Source organism: Scomber scombrus, chromosome 24 (genome assembly GCF_963691925.1).
Source record: "Scomber scombrus chromosome 24, fScoSco1.1, whole genome shotgun sequence".
NCBI lineage: Eukaryota > Metazoa > Chordata > Actinopteri > Scombriformes > Scombridae > Scomber > Scomber scombrus.
In genome coordinates, this window is record NC_084993.1 from 15,607,817 (window position 1) to 15,627,276 (window position 19,460).

The window sequence follows — 19,460 nt, forward strand, 5'->3', positions numbered from 1 at the left end:
CTTCAAATGTGCTTTCAATGGAAGTGATGGAGGACTGTATCCACAGTGTGTCCACACAGTCATTTAAAAGTAGATGATCAGCTTCTATTCAGCAGTCTGAGTTAGTCATATCAAGTGATATCTGACACATTTACAGTCTTTTTAGCATCAAATTCCCTCTTAGTGTTTCCCTGTTGAGCTGTGGTGGTAATAATAATAATAACAATAATAATAATAATGATGATGATGATGGAGGATTGCATGAATGAGAGTGAGGGAAACATTGAGCCACTTACACTGAGGGATGATCATATGGCCAGATGGAGAGAGTCAGGTTGACATTTTGCCAGCACACTGGGGAACCCCTACTCTGTGCAATAAGTGTCATGAGATCTTAAATGACCACAGTGAGTCAGGACATTAGTTTAAAGTCTCATCCAAAGGACGACATCTCCTACAGCACAGTGTCCCATCACTACACTGTAGCATTGGGATTTATTTATGTTTTATTTATTGAATTAGGACCAGAGGAAAGACTAGTCCAGGTCTCCCATCTCAGTCCTAGCCAATCCCACAGCTCATCTTTCATTCAGCAGAAACAATGTACATGTGCATTATAAAGGGATGTTCTAATGTTTAATATTTAAGAATGATTACAGCAAGAAAAACATGTTTCTTTGTCCTTACGGTGAACCTGATGAGCACCTGAATGTTGTCTTAAGACAGACTTGAAAAACTGTGAGATAGAGGGCCGAGTTAACTTGGGTTTCTCTACATATTACATATATTTTAGTTGTTGAATATTTCCTCTGTATAAAGATACTGTTAGTATCTTGTATGATGCTCATCTGAGATTACACAGTATTATTGACTGACAGTGTGAGTGTTATTGATAGTAACACACACAGGATCTGCTTCAAACCAAAGCTGGAGCCATCAGTCATTTGAGAGATGCTACAGTTCTACACAAAGTTAATGCAGCAGTGGATGTTAACTGGTCATTTCTGTTATAGCAACAACCTGCAGGTCTGTAGAAATTAAATTCATAGTTATATCCCACTCAATTCTCAGCAGGACCACTGCCTGATTTTGTTACAGTGCTCTCATATCTCCTTTCAGCTCACAGTTGATGTTTTGGGAATCTCAGCTGAGCACCACTTCTCCCCACTGCTTCTCTTAGTGAGTCCACTGATACATTTTCACATCAATTTCATCATTTAATGTTATTAGAGAGCAAATAAATTCCGCTTCCCTGTTTTATAAAGTCCCACATGCACGTTCATTTAGATAACAGAATATTCAGTTTGATTCCAGTTAGCTCAAATGCTGTATGTAAAGCATTTTGTTGGATATTCACTTATTCAACAGCTGACATGAATATAATTATATGAGCTGAACTGATACGAGAAGCTCAATCTCCTTAATGCCTTAAAATGGTCTCGTTCACGGCGTCGTAGTTTATTAAACCAACGTTGTGTATAAAAGATGACTGAAATATTACATTTATTACAGTGATGAAACAAGCTGCTGTGGTCTTTATGTATAACTGATGGCATTCACTTCAGACTTGTGTCATGTTGGTAAGTGATACAGAAAAGTTGAAATGACCTCATTTTTACATAACAGTGACTTTGGAGGTGCTTATGCATAGACTGACATGTTAATATGCCCCAGATAAATGGACATGTCTATGTGGTTAAAAACACTGCGCTCGAATATTGATATCGTTATTGATTATTGAATTCTAGTATCAGTAGATGCCAGTTACTAAAAGTGACAGGTCTGTTCAGGTTACAGATGTGTTTTAATCCAGGAAGCGGTCCAGCATCCTCTGAATGTTCTGGAAGGAGTCTCTGCCCAGGTACTCAGCCTGTCCCGCCTCCCACCGCTGCTGATGCTCTCTGTCTACAGCCTGCTGTGATGAAGAGGAAGAAAAAAAAAGTTTTATCAAGAAACATCACACTCTCATCTTTATGCACAAATACAGTGTGAGGATTGGTCGATTTTCTTTAAATTCCTTCTTGCTCATCTTCCTTTCATGAGTTTCAAAACAGCAGCATTGAACCTGGAAGAAAGGGTTTATCATTTTTAAGCGATGGTTTCTTAATGATTCTTAATGATTAAAACCGCTAAATAGATTAATAACGAGTTATTAATAAGAACAATTTTGTTCATTTCATTTACAACTAATAATATTAATATTACTCAATCTTTTTAGTTAGTGTACATTAAGTCATTAGTTTCAGCCTATTAATCATCTGTAAAAAGAGTTACTGGAAATGTTTGGGGATTTGGGTGCACTATTGAACACTAACTAAATATAGTGCTCCAGATGATAGCTTGTAATAGAAGTCCAGTCTGCAGTGTGTAAAAAGGCAGTTCTGCCGAGCTGGGAGTTCACCCTGAGTGAACATAACTTTTAATAGATCCCCAAATCCCAGTTTCCCAGTTCACCTCTGATGTTGTCAAACCAACAGTACAAGCATTCATGGCCACTGATTATGTAGTTTGGTGCTGAGTAATCCCCATTCATCCTGGTATAATGTTCACACTGATGCACAGAGCTGTCAACTTTCCATTTAAATTAATGTTAATATGGTGCAAATTTTAACTGAGTTCTGAGAAAATTGGCAAAAGAGAGGATAAAAGAACAGGCAGGAGAAACACTGAAACATGTTGTAATCATTCCTCCTGTTCATACTGACCATTAGAAGATCCCTTCATAATGCTCTTACAATGGAAGTTATGGAGGACAAAATCCACAGTCCTCCTTCTGTGTAAACATGTATTTAAAAGTTAATATGAAGTTAATATGAAGCTTCAGTCGTCCAAATGAGTCAAATCAAGTCTTATTATGTTTCAACGTTACAGTGTTTTTAGTAGCAAAGTCTTTTTATTACTATACTTCCACCACAGCTCAACAGGGAATCACTAAGAGGGAATTTGATGCTAAAAAACCAGTAAATATGTCAGATATCACTTGATATGACTAACTTCACATCTACTTTCAAATGACTGTGTGGACCCACTGTGGATTTTGTCCTCCATCACTTCCATTGAAAGCACATTTGAAGGAGATCTTTTAATAGTCAGTATGAACAGGAGGAATGATTGCAGAGAGGAGAATTGTCGTTTTAGAGTTGAGAGTTTTAGAGTTTAGAGCAGTTGGTGGTGCCAGTCCTCCAGTCAGTGCCATTAAACTATTGCAGAAAAGGAACAGAGCATCGGTCAAAGCTTAAATGATAGAAAACCGTGTGGAAAACATGATGGAAATATGACATTTCTGTTTGTTTCATGTGATCTGTTTGACATATATCTGATGTTTGCGACTCTTCAGTGGATGCTGAATAAAGTTTAGGTCACATGTTTCATGTACGTAATCATTTATTCACTAAGTCTGTGCACTTTGTCGCATTTTCAATATCAGTACACTGATTTTTCCTTCCACCTTAGAAAGGCGTAAAAATGTTTTTTTTGGGATATTTCAGATCAAGTTAAGTGCATGACTGCGTTTCATGTGGGCAGGGAGGGTTATGGGGACATTATCATACGCTTTAACAAAATCCAGTAGTGAGTCTTCAAACTACTGGACATTTTGACATCTCTGGGAATTAAAGTGGTACAGGAGTCAGAGAGGAAAGATTTACGTACATGTTGTAAATCAGTGTCGGCGTCGTCTTCGCCCTCTGCACCCATAGGTGAGTCCTGGACCCCCGCTTTCTCCTCTGTGTTACCTGCATGGGAAGACTACACACACCACACAGTCATGTTACACTTCATATACCACAGTACAACATGTAGCTGAAAGTAGATGTTAGTAGTATGTAGTTTGAATTCAGTCTGAGTGCAGCTTGATAACATTGTCATTGTCTGTTCACGCTAATCTTACAAGCTTGTATAAACACAATGCATCAAGTTGAAATGAATTTAACAAATGACAGAAATGCAATGAGAAGCTCAGAGGCCTGTGGCAGATAATAGATTCTGTGTCCCTGTCCCTTTTCTTTTTTTCTTCTTCTTCTTTCTGCTGGAGTCAAATGCAGTCAAGCAGAAATACTCATAAATTAACAAGTCTCATCTACTGGAACTAACAAGAGCCACTTGAGCTGCCTAATAACCCACCATAATAATCACCATGATATATTATAAACACAACCGGCTATACTAATAGGGCCATTCATTAGGCCATTGATTAGCAAATATTTCTAATGACTACTTACTTGGCTTCACATAAAATGTATGACTTTTTTTTTTTTTTTTTTTAATGGAGCCTTTTTTTTTTATTTCTAGCAATAGCCATTCATTGCTAAAGCAGCAGAGTTGACTGCAGCACATTCCAGTGAAAACTAATAAAAAAAGATGCGATGCCTAACACCAGGGATTTAACTTTAAGCATATTATTAATATTTACATGACTTGTTCAGTGAAAAATATTATATCAAATAAAGAACTTGACATTTACACAAAGGGAAGCCTCAGGGTTGCTTCAGGCACAGCCGCACCAAGCAAAGTATGTCATTTAGATGCATTTATTGGTTAGAACTTTACATATTCTGTTATGATAAAGGCAGTATTTGGGGGTGGGGTGGGGGGGAGAGGTGGTTTATGGGAACACTGACTGATTGCTAGCCTCAAATCATTTAAAACAACACAGTTAGCCTACAAGCTTGTATAGTTTCAGGGAAATATCTCAATAGCTATTGGATGGATAGCCTGTGAATTTGGCGGCTGCATTAATAGTCCCCAGTCAAAGAATCATAATAACTTTGGTGAACTTCTGACTTTACCCTCCAGCTCCAACAACAGGTCAAAGCTATCACTCAGTTATCTAGTGAAATATCTCTACATCTGACTGAATGGACTGTAGATGATAACAGATAATAAATCCTACTGAATTTGGTGGCATTTGTGGTTTTGAGTGGTCTCATCCAAATGTTGGATTAAATTTCACTGAATTTGGTTCAAACATTCACAGAGCTGCTAGCATCATGTTCCTCTGTCCCAGGTAGCCATTGTGTGCCATGAATAGAAAAAAGAAGGAACACCTGCAAGTAATTGTGCAGGCATTTTCATAAACGCTGCTTTTTATTAGCCTTGCACTTGTGATATGAATGTGAATCAGTGGTAGCATGGGATAGTTGGAAAAAACACATCCAGAATCTCAAACACAGCAGTGCGATTTGCAAAAAGTGTGATTTACAGTGAATGGGCAACAACTTGACAAACCACCAGTATGGTTCTTGAAGTATGAACATTAGAGGGCTGAGGAATTATAATAGTGCCTATTGTTATTTACATATACACACATCTGTATCTCTTAGTAGGCTGACATTTCCATCATGTATTAGTCGTGTTTCCATAACGTACATTCATTTTCTGGAGACTAACCACAACTGTCCTTGGCTAACGCTAACCTTGTCTTGCTAACGCTAACCTTGTCTTGCTAACGCTAACCTTGTCTTGCTTTCTGTCCCCAAAAGGGAGGTCCCCACAAAAAGTCCCCACATGTGACTAAATACACTTATGTCCCCACAACATCAGGAATACATGGTACACACACACACACACAGATAGCACACACACACACACACACACACACAGATAGCACAGCCATATCAAAACATTGTCCAACAGTGACACAAAGGATGAGGGAGGGGAGAGGGGGAGGGAAGGTTCAGTGAAAAGGGATGAAATGTTAAACTGATCAGTATTTGGTATCTCAGCTCACTGTCTGTGGTTCAGCAGCAGGCTGAAGTGAAACATTTGCGAGCAGTGAATTGGTGCTGTCCAGGTTTTCTCTAAGCTGCATGTCGGTCTCTTGATTTTGGATCTGTAAAAAAAAAAACGAGAGGATGTTAAGTGTGGGGGACTACAACCAGGACCAGGCCTGGACCAGGTTTATGTTGCAGCCAATGTGACTTATTAACAAACGTTCAGCTAGTGGAACAGTTGGACGACGTCATCAGTGAAAAGTGTTTAAGGTTTGGAGTAAATACATGGTTGACTTCCTGCTCTGTGCATTACATTACATTTACAATCAGGTTGGTTACACAAACACTTTGGTGATAGTCACATTTCTCCTTCTTTACTAAAGCACAGCACTGAGGTTTGGTGCTGGTTAATAGAAGAAAAGCACAACTTAATATTCTGTTTTTGGCTCATTCAATATGCATTTCCTGTTTTGCAGCATCAAATATGGGATGAGGGAATGGAAATTCATACAAATCGCTGCTGGACCTGATTAATTCATTTCAATCACTGATGTTTTTTATTGAGCTGACATCAGGCTGTTTAATAATTCTCATAATACTTCTTATGGGATGACCCACAGTTCCATTAAGTGTCTTCTTTTCAACTGGTGATGCAACACTTTCTTTTACACTTCATTACTTTACAGAAATGTGCAACACTTGTCAAAACAGTCATGTTTTATTCAGGACTTATTTTTAGCAGCACGTTATTCAGTCTCAGTAAACAGCAGGCCAAATTGAACAATTCTGGTGATTCAAAATTTTGAACCCCTGAGTGTAATTTGTGACTGGCTCAGTAAATATCCCCCTTTGTGATAAAGTGTTGTTATAAAAAAAATAAAAAATAAAAAAAATAAAAAGATTACTGGGAATGATGTTGTGAAATACTAACAAATTTAATAGCAAAAGACTTTTAAAAAAATAAATGCTGTAATAGAAAAACACTCAGTATTATCTGTTATTATTTATTATATTTAACAATTTTTTTAACCCTTTAATGGACTGGCGACCTGTCCAGGGTGTACCCCGCCTCTCACCCAATGACGGCTGGGATTGGTTCCACCTGACTGATATAGCCATTAGTTACTGTTGTGGGTTCAGCTACTGCAAGAACTGATGTAATTTAAAGAAGTTGTAATGCATAATTAATGAATCAATAATCCAAAACCATCTGCAGTGTGAGGTATACTGTATGTCTGGTTGCACATGGTATAATTATTATATCATAATTATTCTAGCACAAAGCTTCAACTGTTAGTTTGTGTATAAGAATGCTGCTACATGTCATCTTTAACTCAATGTTCAGAATATGAAAATCATAAACATATTAACAATCAGTCCCATAAGTAAAATGAGCTTTACTGTTCCATGGTAAGTTCTCATTCATATCATTAGCAAAGTGCAGAAAATAAACAGAGGCCTTCTTAAATCATTTTCTCTGCCTGACAGGTGTAACAGATTACAGTGTGATGTTTTCTCTAAAGTAACTCTGCAACCAATCACAGAGAGAGAGAGAGAGAGAATGCATTAAGCTGTCAGATCACATGGGTGCTCATACTTGTGTTTTCTCCCCGTCCTGACTGGGCTGAGTCACTGGGAAAGATGATGTTTGACTGAGGTATTCCTTCCACCACAGGGAGACAAAACCTTCCATAGTGTGTGAATGGCTGGTGCTGGAGCTCCAGGGTTTAGCTGGTCCCAGGAAGTGGACGATCTTTGCATTATGGCCAAACCTGCAGGAAAAAAGAAAAGAAATCATTTCTGCTGTACTGTACTGTACACTACTCTATGGAGGGAGAAATGTTGAAGGACAGCTAAGCCATTTTATTTTAATTTAGAGGACTTGTTGTTTGTGTGCTGTATTGATGAACAGCTCAGTGGGTACAAAATACCACAGTGTGCAGGGTATACATATATACTGAGCTTTACGGACTATTTCGGTTCAGAACTGTTATCCAATGTTAGAAATGACTGGCAGATGCTTATTGAACATTGCATATTAGGAAATGTCCTGTAATCTACATTAATATAATGATATAATATTAAAAGTACTCCATCATTTTTCACCGTTTTTGTTTTAGTGTCAGTGTCAGTGTTAATGTTAATGTTAATGTTAGGGTTAGTGTTAGTCTTACAGTCATTGTTTATTCAGTCTGAAATCAGTTGTGTAATGTCTTCTATGGGTCTGGAGGAGTTTTGTCAAGCCTCATGATGTCATAGAGAGTTATCTCAGCTTAGGTTTGGAATACAGAAATATTGGGTTTCAAAAACTTGGAGTGTGGAATCTGAAATGATTTTATTTTATGGTCATGGATTTATTTCAACGACATTATTGACTGATTTTATTTGGCAGTAATGTTGAGCAGAAGTTTTCTTAACAAGGCTTATAAATGGAACTCAAGTACAGTATTTTCTTATGTCATTTAACTCTCACATAAAACACATTTCAAGGAATGCCTTTTTTCATCTACGTAACATTGCAAATATCAATGCATCCTGTCTCAAAATGATGCAGAAAAACTAGTCCACACATTTGTCCTGATGGACGTCCAGGTCCCAACATCTGGGTCCTGAAAGACGGGGGCCGTGCTGCTGTCACAATATTATTCATGCTCCTATTATTTTAATTGTTGTTTGTCATTGTGCTTCTGTCTCCTCTCTCCATCTACTCTTTCTCTCTCCTTTCTTTCTCTTCTCCCTCTTTTCCTCTCCCCCCACCTAGAGTCTGGTTCTTCTTGAGGTTTTTCTTGCTGTGTGTGGTTCAGCAGTGGAAAAGTTGGGTCTCTTTAAATTCATTTAAAGAGTACAGTCTAGACCTGCTCTATGCGAAAAGTGCCTTGAGATGACTTTTGTAGTGATTTGGTGCTTCATAAATAAAGATTGATTGATTTTTATTGAAGAAAGTGATTACATATAGTAGTAGTAGTTTGTTTTAAATCACATTATTTACCTTTGCTTGCCATTTTTTCCCCAACATAAAACATTACAATTGATGCTGCAAATTCATTTTTGGCTGAAATAATCCCAAAAATAAAACATTATATAAATAATGGTAAATAAAATGAGTAAAAGCTTTCAACCCTGACTAAGAAAAGATGTATTTATGACACACTCACTGGTGGAAAGCAGGGAGGTAGCTGTAGACTGAGGTGGCACTGAGGTTGTAGATGAATGGCAGGTGTTTATGGATGTCCTCCACTGACCAGCTGCTGAAGAAAGAGTTTAGCAGACCCTGGTCTCCTCCTGACAGAAAGTAATACACAACATTCATGATTATTCATTATTATGAGTATTGATGTTTTTAAAAAAACTTGCCTCTACTGTTAAAGCTTAAAGAAATGCAGTCCATAAAAGCCAACAGAAAGTTTGGGTGGAATTCCTGTGTAGTACTCTTTGACATTTTGTTAACATATTGTTTTATTGACATGAATTTCAGTTAACAAATGTGTATTGGCTGTTTCAATATTCTCTGGTGTTTAATTCATGTCTTGTCTTGACATGTTTTTCAATCATTGACTTTCTTTAACTTTCAGATACAGAAACCATTCAAATATCAAAATGTTGATCTCTTTAAGGACATTTATGCTCTTACTTTTCTCTGTTGTAGCATATTCCTCAGATTTTATGTTTTTTTTTTTAAATATTAAAATATGTAATGGAAAGTCAATGGGAGGAATGTTTGAAAGTTGATAAGTGCTGATAAGTATTCATACCTTATGGACAGGTGTCTCATGTGGAGGCACTTAATATATTAAACAATGGGATCAATAGTGCTACCTTGTGGTCACTTACTGCATGTTTTACATGTTGGTTGATAACTCAGGAACCACAAGGCCCAATCAATGGACAGTGACACATGTTTTGCTTCTGTTGGCACATCTTTAATCTAATCTTCAGAATCAGAATCAACTTTATTGTCATTAAAACAGCACAACAAGATTTGCTTGTGCAGCCTCTATAAAACAATGCCCACACTCGCACACACACTCACACACTCACACACACAGTAATTAAGTGCATCAGAACACTTGGTACATACCATATTCAGATGACACCAAACAAAACTTAGTTTGTTTAGGGTCAGTATGATATCTCTACAGTTTTGTTCTTGTCTTATTAAAATAAGATGAAACTTGGTAGTAGGAGTCCAGTTACTGCAGTAAAAGTTTCTCAGTAGTTGAGATATTGGTCAGGTTGTAATATAGATAGATAGATAGATCAGGGACGCCCTGTCCATGGTAAGTGGATCCAGTGTCCAAGTCCAACCTGTGTCCAACTCAGAGTGTGTTTGTGTGTGTGTGGCAGAATGTCAATATTTAGAGCTGTAACCCTGCTCTCTCTCTCTCTCTCTCTCTCTCTCTCTCTCTCTCTCTCTCTCTCTCTCTCTCTCTCTCTCTCTCTCTCTCTCTCTGTGTGTGTTAGTGTGTTTCACAGAGAATTAATTAACTGGAAATGTGTATATGTCCTCTTTAAAACTAAATACATTGATTAGTGCAACTTGTAAACAGTTGTGAAGAAACATGACTTGTAAACAAATAACTGACTCATGCTCCTTGTGAAATCATGTTTTTACATAATAAGAGGTTTTACAAGTAATGTACCAGTATATCTAACATAAAAGCCACATGTTGTGCAGCTGCAGGTTCAAAGAACTTCCTACATTTCCACTTAAAGCACACAAAACATCCTAAAAGCAATGATTCAGATTTGTTGAGCCCTGAAAAGTAGTGTTACATAAGACACATCTGAAAGACATCCATTAACCCTCCTGTTGTCCTCGAGTCAAGGAAGGAAGGGAGGAAGAAGGAAGGAAAGGAGGGAGGGAGGAAGGTAGGAGGGAGCGAGGAAAGAAGGAAGGAAGGAAAGGAGGGAGGGAGGAAGGAAGGAAGGACAGAGGAAAGAAGGAAGGGAGGAAGGAAGGAAAGAAGGACAGAGGATAGAAGGAAGGGAGGAATGTAGAGGGGAGGAAAGAAAGAGAGAAGGAGGGAGGGAGGGAGGAAGGGAGGAGGGAAAGGAGGGAAGGAAAGAAGGAGGGAGGGAGGAAGGAAGGACGGAAGGAAGGAAAGCAGGAAGGGCGGAAGGAAGGAAGGAAGGAAAGGATGAAGGAAGGAAGGAACCAACGAAGGAAGGAAAGGAGGAAGGGAGGGAGAGAGGGAGGAAAGGAGGAAGGAAGGAAGGAAGGAAGGAGGGAGGGAGGAAGGAAGGACAGAAGGAAGGACGGAAGGAAGGAAAGCAGGAAGGGAGGAAGGAAGGAAGGAAGGAAGGAAGGAAAGGATGAAGGAAGGAAGGAACCAACGAAGGAAGGAAAGGAGGAAGGGAGGGAGAGAGGGAGGAAAGGAGGAAGGAAGGAAGGAAGGAAGGAAAGGAGGGAGGAAGGAAGGAAGGATGGAAGGAAGGAAGTTAGGAAAGAAGTATGGAAGGAGGAGGGAGCAAAGAAAGAGGGAAGGAGGAGAAGAACGAAGGAACAGTCAAAAGAGATGGGGTCAATTTGACCCGGGAGGACGACAGGAGGGTTAAGAAGTGATTGTGCTTGACCACAGACCTTCTGTGCCAATGAAATGACCCTTTACACCTACTGTAGTGTCACAGTTACATATGAAGAAACATGTCTAAAGAAAGAGTTTGATGTTTCCGGCCTCATCTGTGCTTCTGTCACTGCACAAAGGAAAGGTTTATATTGCAGACCACAAAAGCAGGCGAAATTACAGAAATAATGGTGAATCAATACTAACATGTTCTACTCACAGGTGTTATTGCTTAAACATGTGTCTACAGTGAACAAATTGATCATTTTATTCATTTTAATAGAGGTAGACAGACTGGTAGACACACAGAGACTACTTAGCTATGAACAAACACATTCTCTTGCCTCTTCTTTAAATTTTGCATGAATGCATCCATGTCTAGTTGTCAGTATTCGGCTCACGCAGCATTGTCTGCTTGTTAGCCTGAACACAAACATGTAGTCATGTCTCACCATCAAAGCTGCCGTGCTGCAGGGCGTGATCCAGGAGCCTGTCGTGGGTTTGCAGGGACGGTCTGAAGACAAACACGCCAGAGTTAAAGCAGTCGGGCCAGCCGGGATCAGGAGCGGCCGACAGCTCGTCCCTGTCAAACAGCTCATCCACGTTACACAGTACCTGAGAGGGAAGAGGTCACAGGTTCATTTGATGTGCAGGTGTGTGGATATATAGCCATGATTGGGATGAGACAGTGCCAGATCATTCCCACAGGAAAGCTTAGGGAAGCCACCGCCACCTCTGAATAATGCATCAATCTCCTCTTTGTGTTGCTGGTTCAGGTTTGTTTTTCAGTGTGTGCATCTCTCACATACCACTACTCATTATTTTATGCCATAAACTTCCAAAATATAACAGGTTTTTTAATATTTTACCCATTATTTTGCTGATGTTAGGGTTTATAATGCCTCCATAAAGACATATAGACCTGACACAATTCACATTACAGCTTATTATGTTTGCACAGTTCAATACTGATACCAGTGTCCAAACCTCTTCACACAGTCAGCACAGCAGCACCACTTATGGACCAAACTGTGGCACATTTACACTGTTTTCACACAAAAAGGCATTCAGTGACTACAGCCTTCGATTTTCAAAGACGGCATTTTTGTTTTGTTTTCTTTTCTTTACAGCATTATTCTAATGTATTGTATTGGTACTGAATTACAGTACTAACAGTACAGGTTCTGTCCAGATGTCAGATGTAATCAGAAACCTGTCACATGTTTATGTATCAGCCCAAGCCAGCATGTTACATGCAGGCTACCTGGGTACTGAGTGGGCATGGGCTTGAACTGGACACATTTTGCGGGTCCCACATGGTTTCAGTAACATGGGCCCCACATATGAACATGTGACTGTATGAGCATCATAAGGGATGTAAGTGGGCTAAGTGGGCATCTGTATAAACAGGGCAAATTGTATGGGTCCCATATTGTTTCAGTACCATGGGCCCCACTTAAGGTCCATTCTGATCCCACTTAGACCCCATATGGGCCCTACCTGAAACCCAGTCAGAACCCACTTGAAACCCATATGGGCAAACACAGGTGGGGCCACCATGGAAACTGTGGACAAACCCACTTGGGACCCATATTTGCAGCTCTTTCTTTTTTTGGAAGTATTGTTTCTGCACTTTTAAGGACTGCATCTCAATTTCGTTGTGCTTTGTACAATGACAATAAAGACATTCTATTCTATTCTATTTATAAATGTAACCGTTATGTGACCCACATGGACATGCTGGCTGGGAGTGTTCTGGTTTCTGTTGAGGTAAGGAACAAGCGCTTATCCAGGATGTCATGATCCTCCAACAACAGACTGATCAATAATCAATATATGTGTAGACAAGTCAGAGCGGCACGACCTTGCTCTGTTGACTCAGCTCGGTCTTCAAACGTGTGTGTCCCAACTAACATGAGAACATGTTTGAACTGACCACTGACCAAACAGACAATGAACATGTTCGAAAAACATGCCTGTAACATCATGATGGCTCTGATAACATCGCTGACCTGCACACACACATTAGCTAACAGGTCAGAGGTTCAAAGAGACTGACATGATACTGTAGGTTGACTCTGTGATAGTGACAGTGAACTACAGTTTGACCAGCATGTTCATGTACTGTACAGATGTTTCTATTAAAGAGTGTTCCAAAGCTTGGCTGAATAATCTCTTAAGAAAGTAGATTATGTGTAGCTTGTTTTTGTTCTTGGTTGTTAGAAGCATGAGACCTTTCAGACACTGACAATGACATCACACTTTGAGTTCCATTTCTCCTCTAATAAAGCAAGAGAAGGCACCACTACCAAGACATTCTGAGTAACTGCTCAGGAGTGAAGACACAAGGCAGAAGACATGTCATTGATCGTTCTCGAAAAAGATGGAGCCAAATTAAACTTGACCAATAACAAAAAATACAAAGAGTATAGCTCCATGCTGAGAAAAACATGACTGACAGAACAGCTGGAAGACATTTTGGAAAGTTCTTGAACCTATCAGATCACATTAGAAGTGGGAGGTGTTGGATGTGCACGATGCTGAGACTGTCCTCTTCACAAAACTACAGCATTGGTCATTTGTTTGCCAAAATACAAAGGACGAAATGTGACAACACTGATACCTGCTACACAGCCTCACCTGCTTGTCTACAGCTCAGATAGACAATCACTGTGCCTCTGTTTGTTCTCTGTTTAGAAGAATTGGAATTTGCCTGCAGCTCACATGGGTGGCTAATGGTATGAACCAAGCATGCAGTGCATTGATGGAGTGGCGGGGAAGTCAAATAACTAAATTCAAATATGCATCACGTGCCCAACTGTGAACTCATTATATTGTAAAAGTGTCAAATGAGGAAAATTTAGAGAAATGCCGCCAGGAGACGCAAAGTAGACATCATCAATGTATCCAGTGAGTCAATAGTGACTTTTAAACCTGTTTACTCAGAAACTATCAATCACAAATGTCCCGAGTTCATCCAAAGTCATTATTGGCTAAAACTTTTGAAAAAGTTTGAAACACAGATGTGTTTAGAAAGCATCAATAATCGATCTGACTGATAAATGAATGTGTGATTTAACCTTGATTCATGTTTCAGAGAGCAGAGAGAGTGTATTTTTTCATCTTTCAGCTTTTACACCACTAAACAGCTCCTATCACACAATATCATGTCCTATTTTACCTAAGACATGAAAATATAACATAGCAATAATGATGTAAATGTATTTTATGTAAAGTGAAAATAACAAGAACTTTAAGGAACTGTGGGGTTTATTGTATAACCATTAGAGCCATCAGTCTTCACTGCTACATCATAAAAAGAAATCCTCATAACTACTATCTTATTAAAACTATTAACTATTCATTTCACTAAAACACATGGCAATAGATACGAGTCAAATTTGACCCAGAACAGCTTCAATGGACAAACATTTGTAGCATCTATACAAAAGTATAACATTTAAAATATTTTCATTTTTGTGCCTTTTGGGCCACTTTAGGAAAAGTCATCAAATTTCAAGGTAAAAGACATTTGAGGTGTTTTTACAGGCTGTCAAATGTCAAAATGGGTCAAATATGAACTCCAGTTTTATTTCCTTTTGTTTGTTTTTTAAAATAATGAATGGAACACTACATTGTGAATCTGAACGTTACCAGCTTGTGTCAGACAGCAGTCCCCCCCCCCCCACACACACTCACCAGCGTGTCCGCATCCAGGAAGACACATTTACTATACTGGGTCAGGGTCCAGCAGTGGATCTTTGTAAAGGTGATGCCTAGCTCAGGACGTCCCAGCCAGGACAGACGGAGGTGGTCCTCACTGTCCATCTCATCCACCACGATGACCTCATCAAACACCTCCTCGAGGGTGTGCCTGGTTTAATTAGGATGAAATGAGCATGGTTTTTTTTCAGATTCAGTGATGAGGAGCTAGAAGGACATGAGATCTGATTCATTACAGAATTTATTTGCCAGTTTTTAATTAATTAATTAAAAACTTAAAAAATAAGAGACCAAAATTATTTTTGCTCGAGAAACAAATTAAAGAAAAAAAGATTTACCTCCACTCCTCTGAAATATTTGTCGTAACCATGACGACGATGCTGCGAGTTGTCCCATGCCGCCGTAAACTGCTGGCCACCACTGTGGCTCCCATGCAGTAGGGGTCTGTGGTGGCCAGGGTGACGAAGGCCTCAGCAGCTGGTGACAGAACAGAGGATCAGACTGAAATTAAAATGATATTATTGATACTGTCATTAAAAAGAAAACTACTGGATGTATGTTTCTGGGTTTTTCCTAAATCTCAGGTTCTTTTTCTTTATTTTTTATGATTTCATTGTTTAATTGATAAGAACTTTCATTTGATCATCATATTGTAAACATGCTGTGAGCAGGTCAGTGAGTACATCTGACTGAAAAAATCAATGTCTGAATAAATGTAAACTCATAGTATATAAATATCATAAAAGCCTAATAAGCTGTCAGTCAGCTCCATAATACTTATTAACTCACAAAGACACAACATATCTCTAAAATATGAGAAACTAACAACAACCAAAACAGCCACAGTCAAGCTACTGAAAGGTTTCTGCTTTCCATCTGATCCACAGAGGAAGGCTGAGCTGTATCATGACATAATGTTATCTATCATGTATCAGTTACAGTCTCTGGTTGTGACCACAGCACAAGTGGATGCACATACACAAGTTATTAAGAGGAAAAGCAAAAGAGCTTCAGAAAAGCAAAAAAAAATCCTGACCGTGACCTTTCAGGGACTCAAGTACACCTCAGAGTCTTCATTAGTGTTTGGAGTTTACTCATTTAAGCAATAAGACATTAAGTAAACCTTGAGTTAAAGGACAGGTTCATCATTTATCAAGTGTGTCTTAAAACAACAGTCAGGAGCCCAAATGAATATTGGAACATGTGTTCCTCGCTGTTATCATTATTCCTGTTCATACTGACCATTAGAAGATCCCTTGCCAAGTTTTCTAGGAATCGAACCAGTGACCTTCCAGTCACAACCTTTAGGCCCTAATTAATCTCATGTCATTAGTTACACCTGTGTCTGAGCCTCATGTACACTCATCAGTTCAGAACCACTGGTTTATTGTATCAGAGCCTCCAGGCTGTGATGTCTGCTCTATCTCCTTCTTAAAGCTATTTAAAGCCATGATGCTGAAGGTGTGTGTGTGTGTGTGTGCTTGCATGTGTGTGAGCGTGTGTGTGTGTGTGTGTGTGTGTTTGTGTGTGTGTGTGTGTGAAACATGAAACCACTGATTGAAACTAATTCTTAAAGCATCGTAACTTTACAGCATCTTAATCAGGCACAGTGGGAAACAAGTGTGCTTATTTATGCTGGACAATGGGATGACTGGTGCTTTATATGGTTGAATATATTTACAACATTTTATCCAGTGATGACATAAATATTGTTTCTGAAATTTTGGGCCAATAAGGAACATTTTAACCATGTTTTTGCAATTAATTTAGAAAAAAAGTTTGACTTTTTTCTAAATAAAACACTTTTGTCCAAAACATTTGTCCAACATTTAACATGAACCTCAGTGTCTTCAACTGTGTAGATCATTTTAAAATTCTTGATCCATAATGATATTTAACACAAAGGCCTCTAAGGGTTCGTGACTTTTATATCACACTCTGACTTTCCTGGCCTGCCGTCAGATGCAGAACTATGTAACCTTTTGTCTGCAGTCATCTCTGGGCTGCTGCATGTAGTGTTCTATTTCAATTGGCACCAGTGTGTAGGAGCAGGAGTCTATTCTGATTACAAGTCAAACTGGGTCACTGCAGTGTGTTCTATATAATTTAACAACTTCGAGGGGGAACACCTCCCCTGAAGACAATAGTGTTCCCTAAGTCCAGAGCTGTGTTTGAGGTTGGCTTGTGTTTTTTTTTTATTGAAGTTACTTAGCCATTGTAGAGAAAGTCAACTAGCAGTGTGGAGCTCTTCTACTACTCAATAGTGAATTTTGATCTTATAACATTTCTAATTTTGATATTTTGTATTAAATAAACGTACCTACCTGACATTTTTGATGTCTTTGATATCAAGAAAACTTCCCTAGTCCACAAAGAAGGTTATCAAAAAATCTGCCCCAACTTTTCTTCAAAAGGCTTCTCATAAAGTCTTCTGGAAACAGTCAATCATGAGGGCCCAGAGGAATCACATCTTTACACCAGCTGACACTGGAAGCTCTCCTGAGAGCTGACAGGATGAATTTGTATTTGACTCTGCAGCATGAAGTCACATCCCAGTCTGTTTTTAATGTGAGAGTGAGGAGCAGAGCAGAAGCACTCCGCTCTGTTTGCTCAACTGGTCATTCAACTAGTAGAAAGTGAGCTTTGCCAGGTGTTGTGTAATACGCTCGACCTTCACAAGCTGCTCTGTGTTCACCTACTGTGTTCACTTTCACTTCCTGCATATTAATGAGGGCCACGGAAATCTAATTTAACCAATCGCATTGCACGTATTCACTAAACAATCCCAACTCTTTTCTTTTCAGAGATTTCAAATGTCTAGCATGGTCATCAGTGGATGTTTGATCAGCTGTCATGTTACATCTGTCATGTGAGCTCTTATTAGCTGTGAGTTCATTCATTTCACTTTTAGGACTTGTCATTCATGTTGGCTTACAGTTAAGCATGAGAAATATGGATAAAAGCTCCAGAAAACAGTCAGTAAGCTTCCCTTGAGATGGGATTGTATTGTTTATTTTCAGGGTCAAGAATGAACTTGAGCTTGTTTTTTTTTACTATGATAATCCAGTATTGACTGTGTGGCTGATTTACATGTCGCTCTCTCAGTCATTGAACGTTATTCAGTCTCAAAACTGGGAAATTGGTTGAAAAAAAGATTTGAACAAATAACATGAATGTAGTTTCTGTCTGACCTCCACAGTCTGGTTGAAGTACTTTCAATCATCAGACTCCTGATTTCTGTCATTACAATCAGAAGAAATGTCTCATTTCATACAAATCAAACACATCACTCTGAAAAAGTGAGAAACTCTAGCACCAAGCTAACAGCTGAGATGAGCACTCACCATCAGCCCCATGTTGTTCCTGGTTGACATGCAGCTCAGGATGTGATAGAAACAGCACAGAATAGAAAGGATGTCTGTTAACACTGAATTAACTTCAGTTGATAAAGTTCTGGGTTTTCCTGAACAGATTTTGTGGCAGAACATTACAGGGTTATTTTTGAGTTAACAGGTGAGGGGTCACCACAGCTGTGAAGGCTTATCTAACATAGCACAAAAAGTAAGGACATTTGTGTTTGGTAGATTATTTCTGCTCAACCCAGTCTCACGGAAATACGTGACACTTTTAATCTATTGATTCGTTATCTGGGACACGAAATTTCCACTTTTTTCGTGTCACCAAGAACGATTTCAAAACTCATGTATTTCAATTGGAAGTATTTTTCGTGCCATTAAGCACGACTTTCAAACTAATGTTCTGTCCGGAAGCTTTCTCCCTACTGTCCCTTAAGGTGCTCCGTACAGATAATTTATTGTTTATTTTTCTCATTTGTGTCAGCATTTTTCAAGACATAAAATTTCCGTGAGACTGGGTTGCAATGCTTCTTGGCAATACATCTTATACCGTTGGAAAGCCTGTTTATTTCCCTTTTAAATGGAGCCTCATTTGTAAGGAACATGCTGAGTCAACGTGGTTGTGTTGGTCTCTCTGGCACGAACAGCGCGCCGAGGCTGATCCCACAAGATTTGACCATTTTTTCATGGGCCCACATACTCAGCTCTGCTGCTCCTCTACACAAATGCATGTGGAACCATACATAATTAACATTGTGAGTGAAAGTTATTGACCGTGGGCCATGATAACTGTCACTGGCCTGTAGCTACTTAGCACTGAGTCTGTGAGAGGACACTCAACTTGAGCTATATATCTCCCTTTATTTATAACATTCTATCACCTTAAGATCTGAACTGGGACCTCCATAAGGGGTCGTCAGTCTAAATCAAATATAGTCAGACATGACTCATGAACCAACACACTACTAAAACAGCTAGCTGTCATAATGACCATGATTGGCCAATTATGTAGCTGTTATCAATAAGAAACCATCTTTATATCTAAATATGAGTTAATATAACATTAATGTAATATCTAGATACTTCATTAGTTGAGTTTCTCTTACAGGTTTGTGAGAAAGGACCAT

General features: G+C 39.0%; 1 protein-coding gene across 2 annotated transcripts; it reads right to left on the minus strand.

Moving 5' to 3' along the window:
* Positions 1-735: 735 nt before the first annotated feature.
* gyg2 (glycogenin 2) lies at positions 736-17,563 on the minus strand. Of its 2 annotated transcripts, none has more exons than XM_062414659.1 (9): positions 17,302-17,563; positions 15,316-15,454; positions 14,954-15,128; positions 11,707-11,869; positions 8,846-8,972; positions 7,288-7,462; positions 5,708-5,809; positions 3,631-3,726; positions 736-1,891 (listed from the first exon to the last, which is right to left on the minus strand). In XM_062414659.1, exons 1-9 carry the CDS (start codon positions 17,306-17,308, stop codon positions 1,784-1,786), a joined length of 1,092 nt encoding a protein of 363 aa, XP_062270643.1. In that variant the 5' UTR covers positions 17,309-17,563; the 3' UTR covers positions 736-1,783. The 2 variants fall into 2 exon arrangements, with proteins under 2 accessions (XP_062270643.1, XP_062270642.1); XM_062414658.1 differs by having other exon boundaries at positions 736-1,894.
* Positions 17,564-19,460: the final 1,897 nt, after the last annotated feature.

Coding starts and splice junctions, on each gene's coding strand:
- gyg2 (XM_062414658.1), bottom strand. Junction 7,463..8,845: donor TACCTCCCTGCTTTCCACCA/GTGAGTGTGTCA, acceptor TTTTTCCTGCAG/GTTTGGCCATAATGCAAAGA. Junction 3,727..5,707: donor CTGCTGCTGAACCACAGACA/GTGAGCTGAGAT, acceptor TGGTGTGTGTAG/TCTTCCCATGCAGGTAACAC.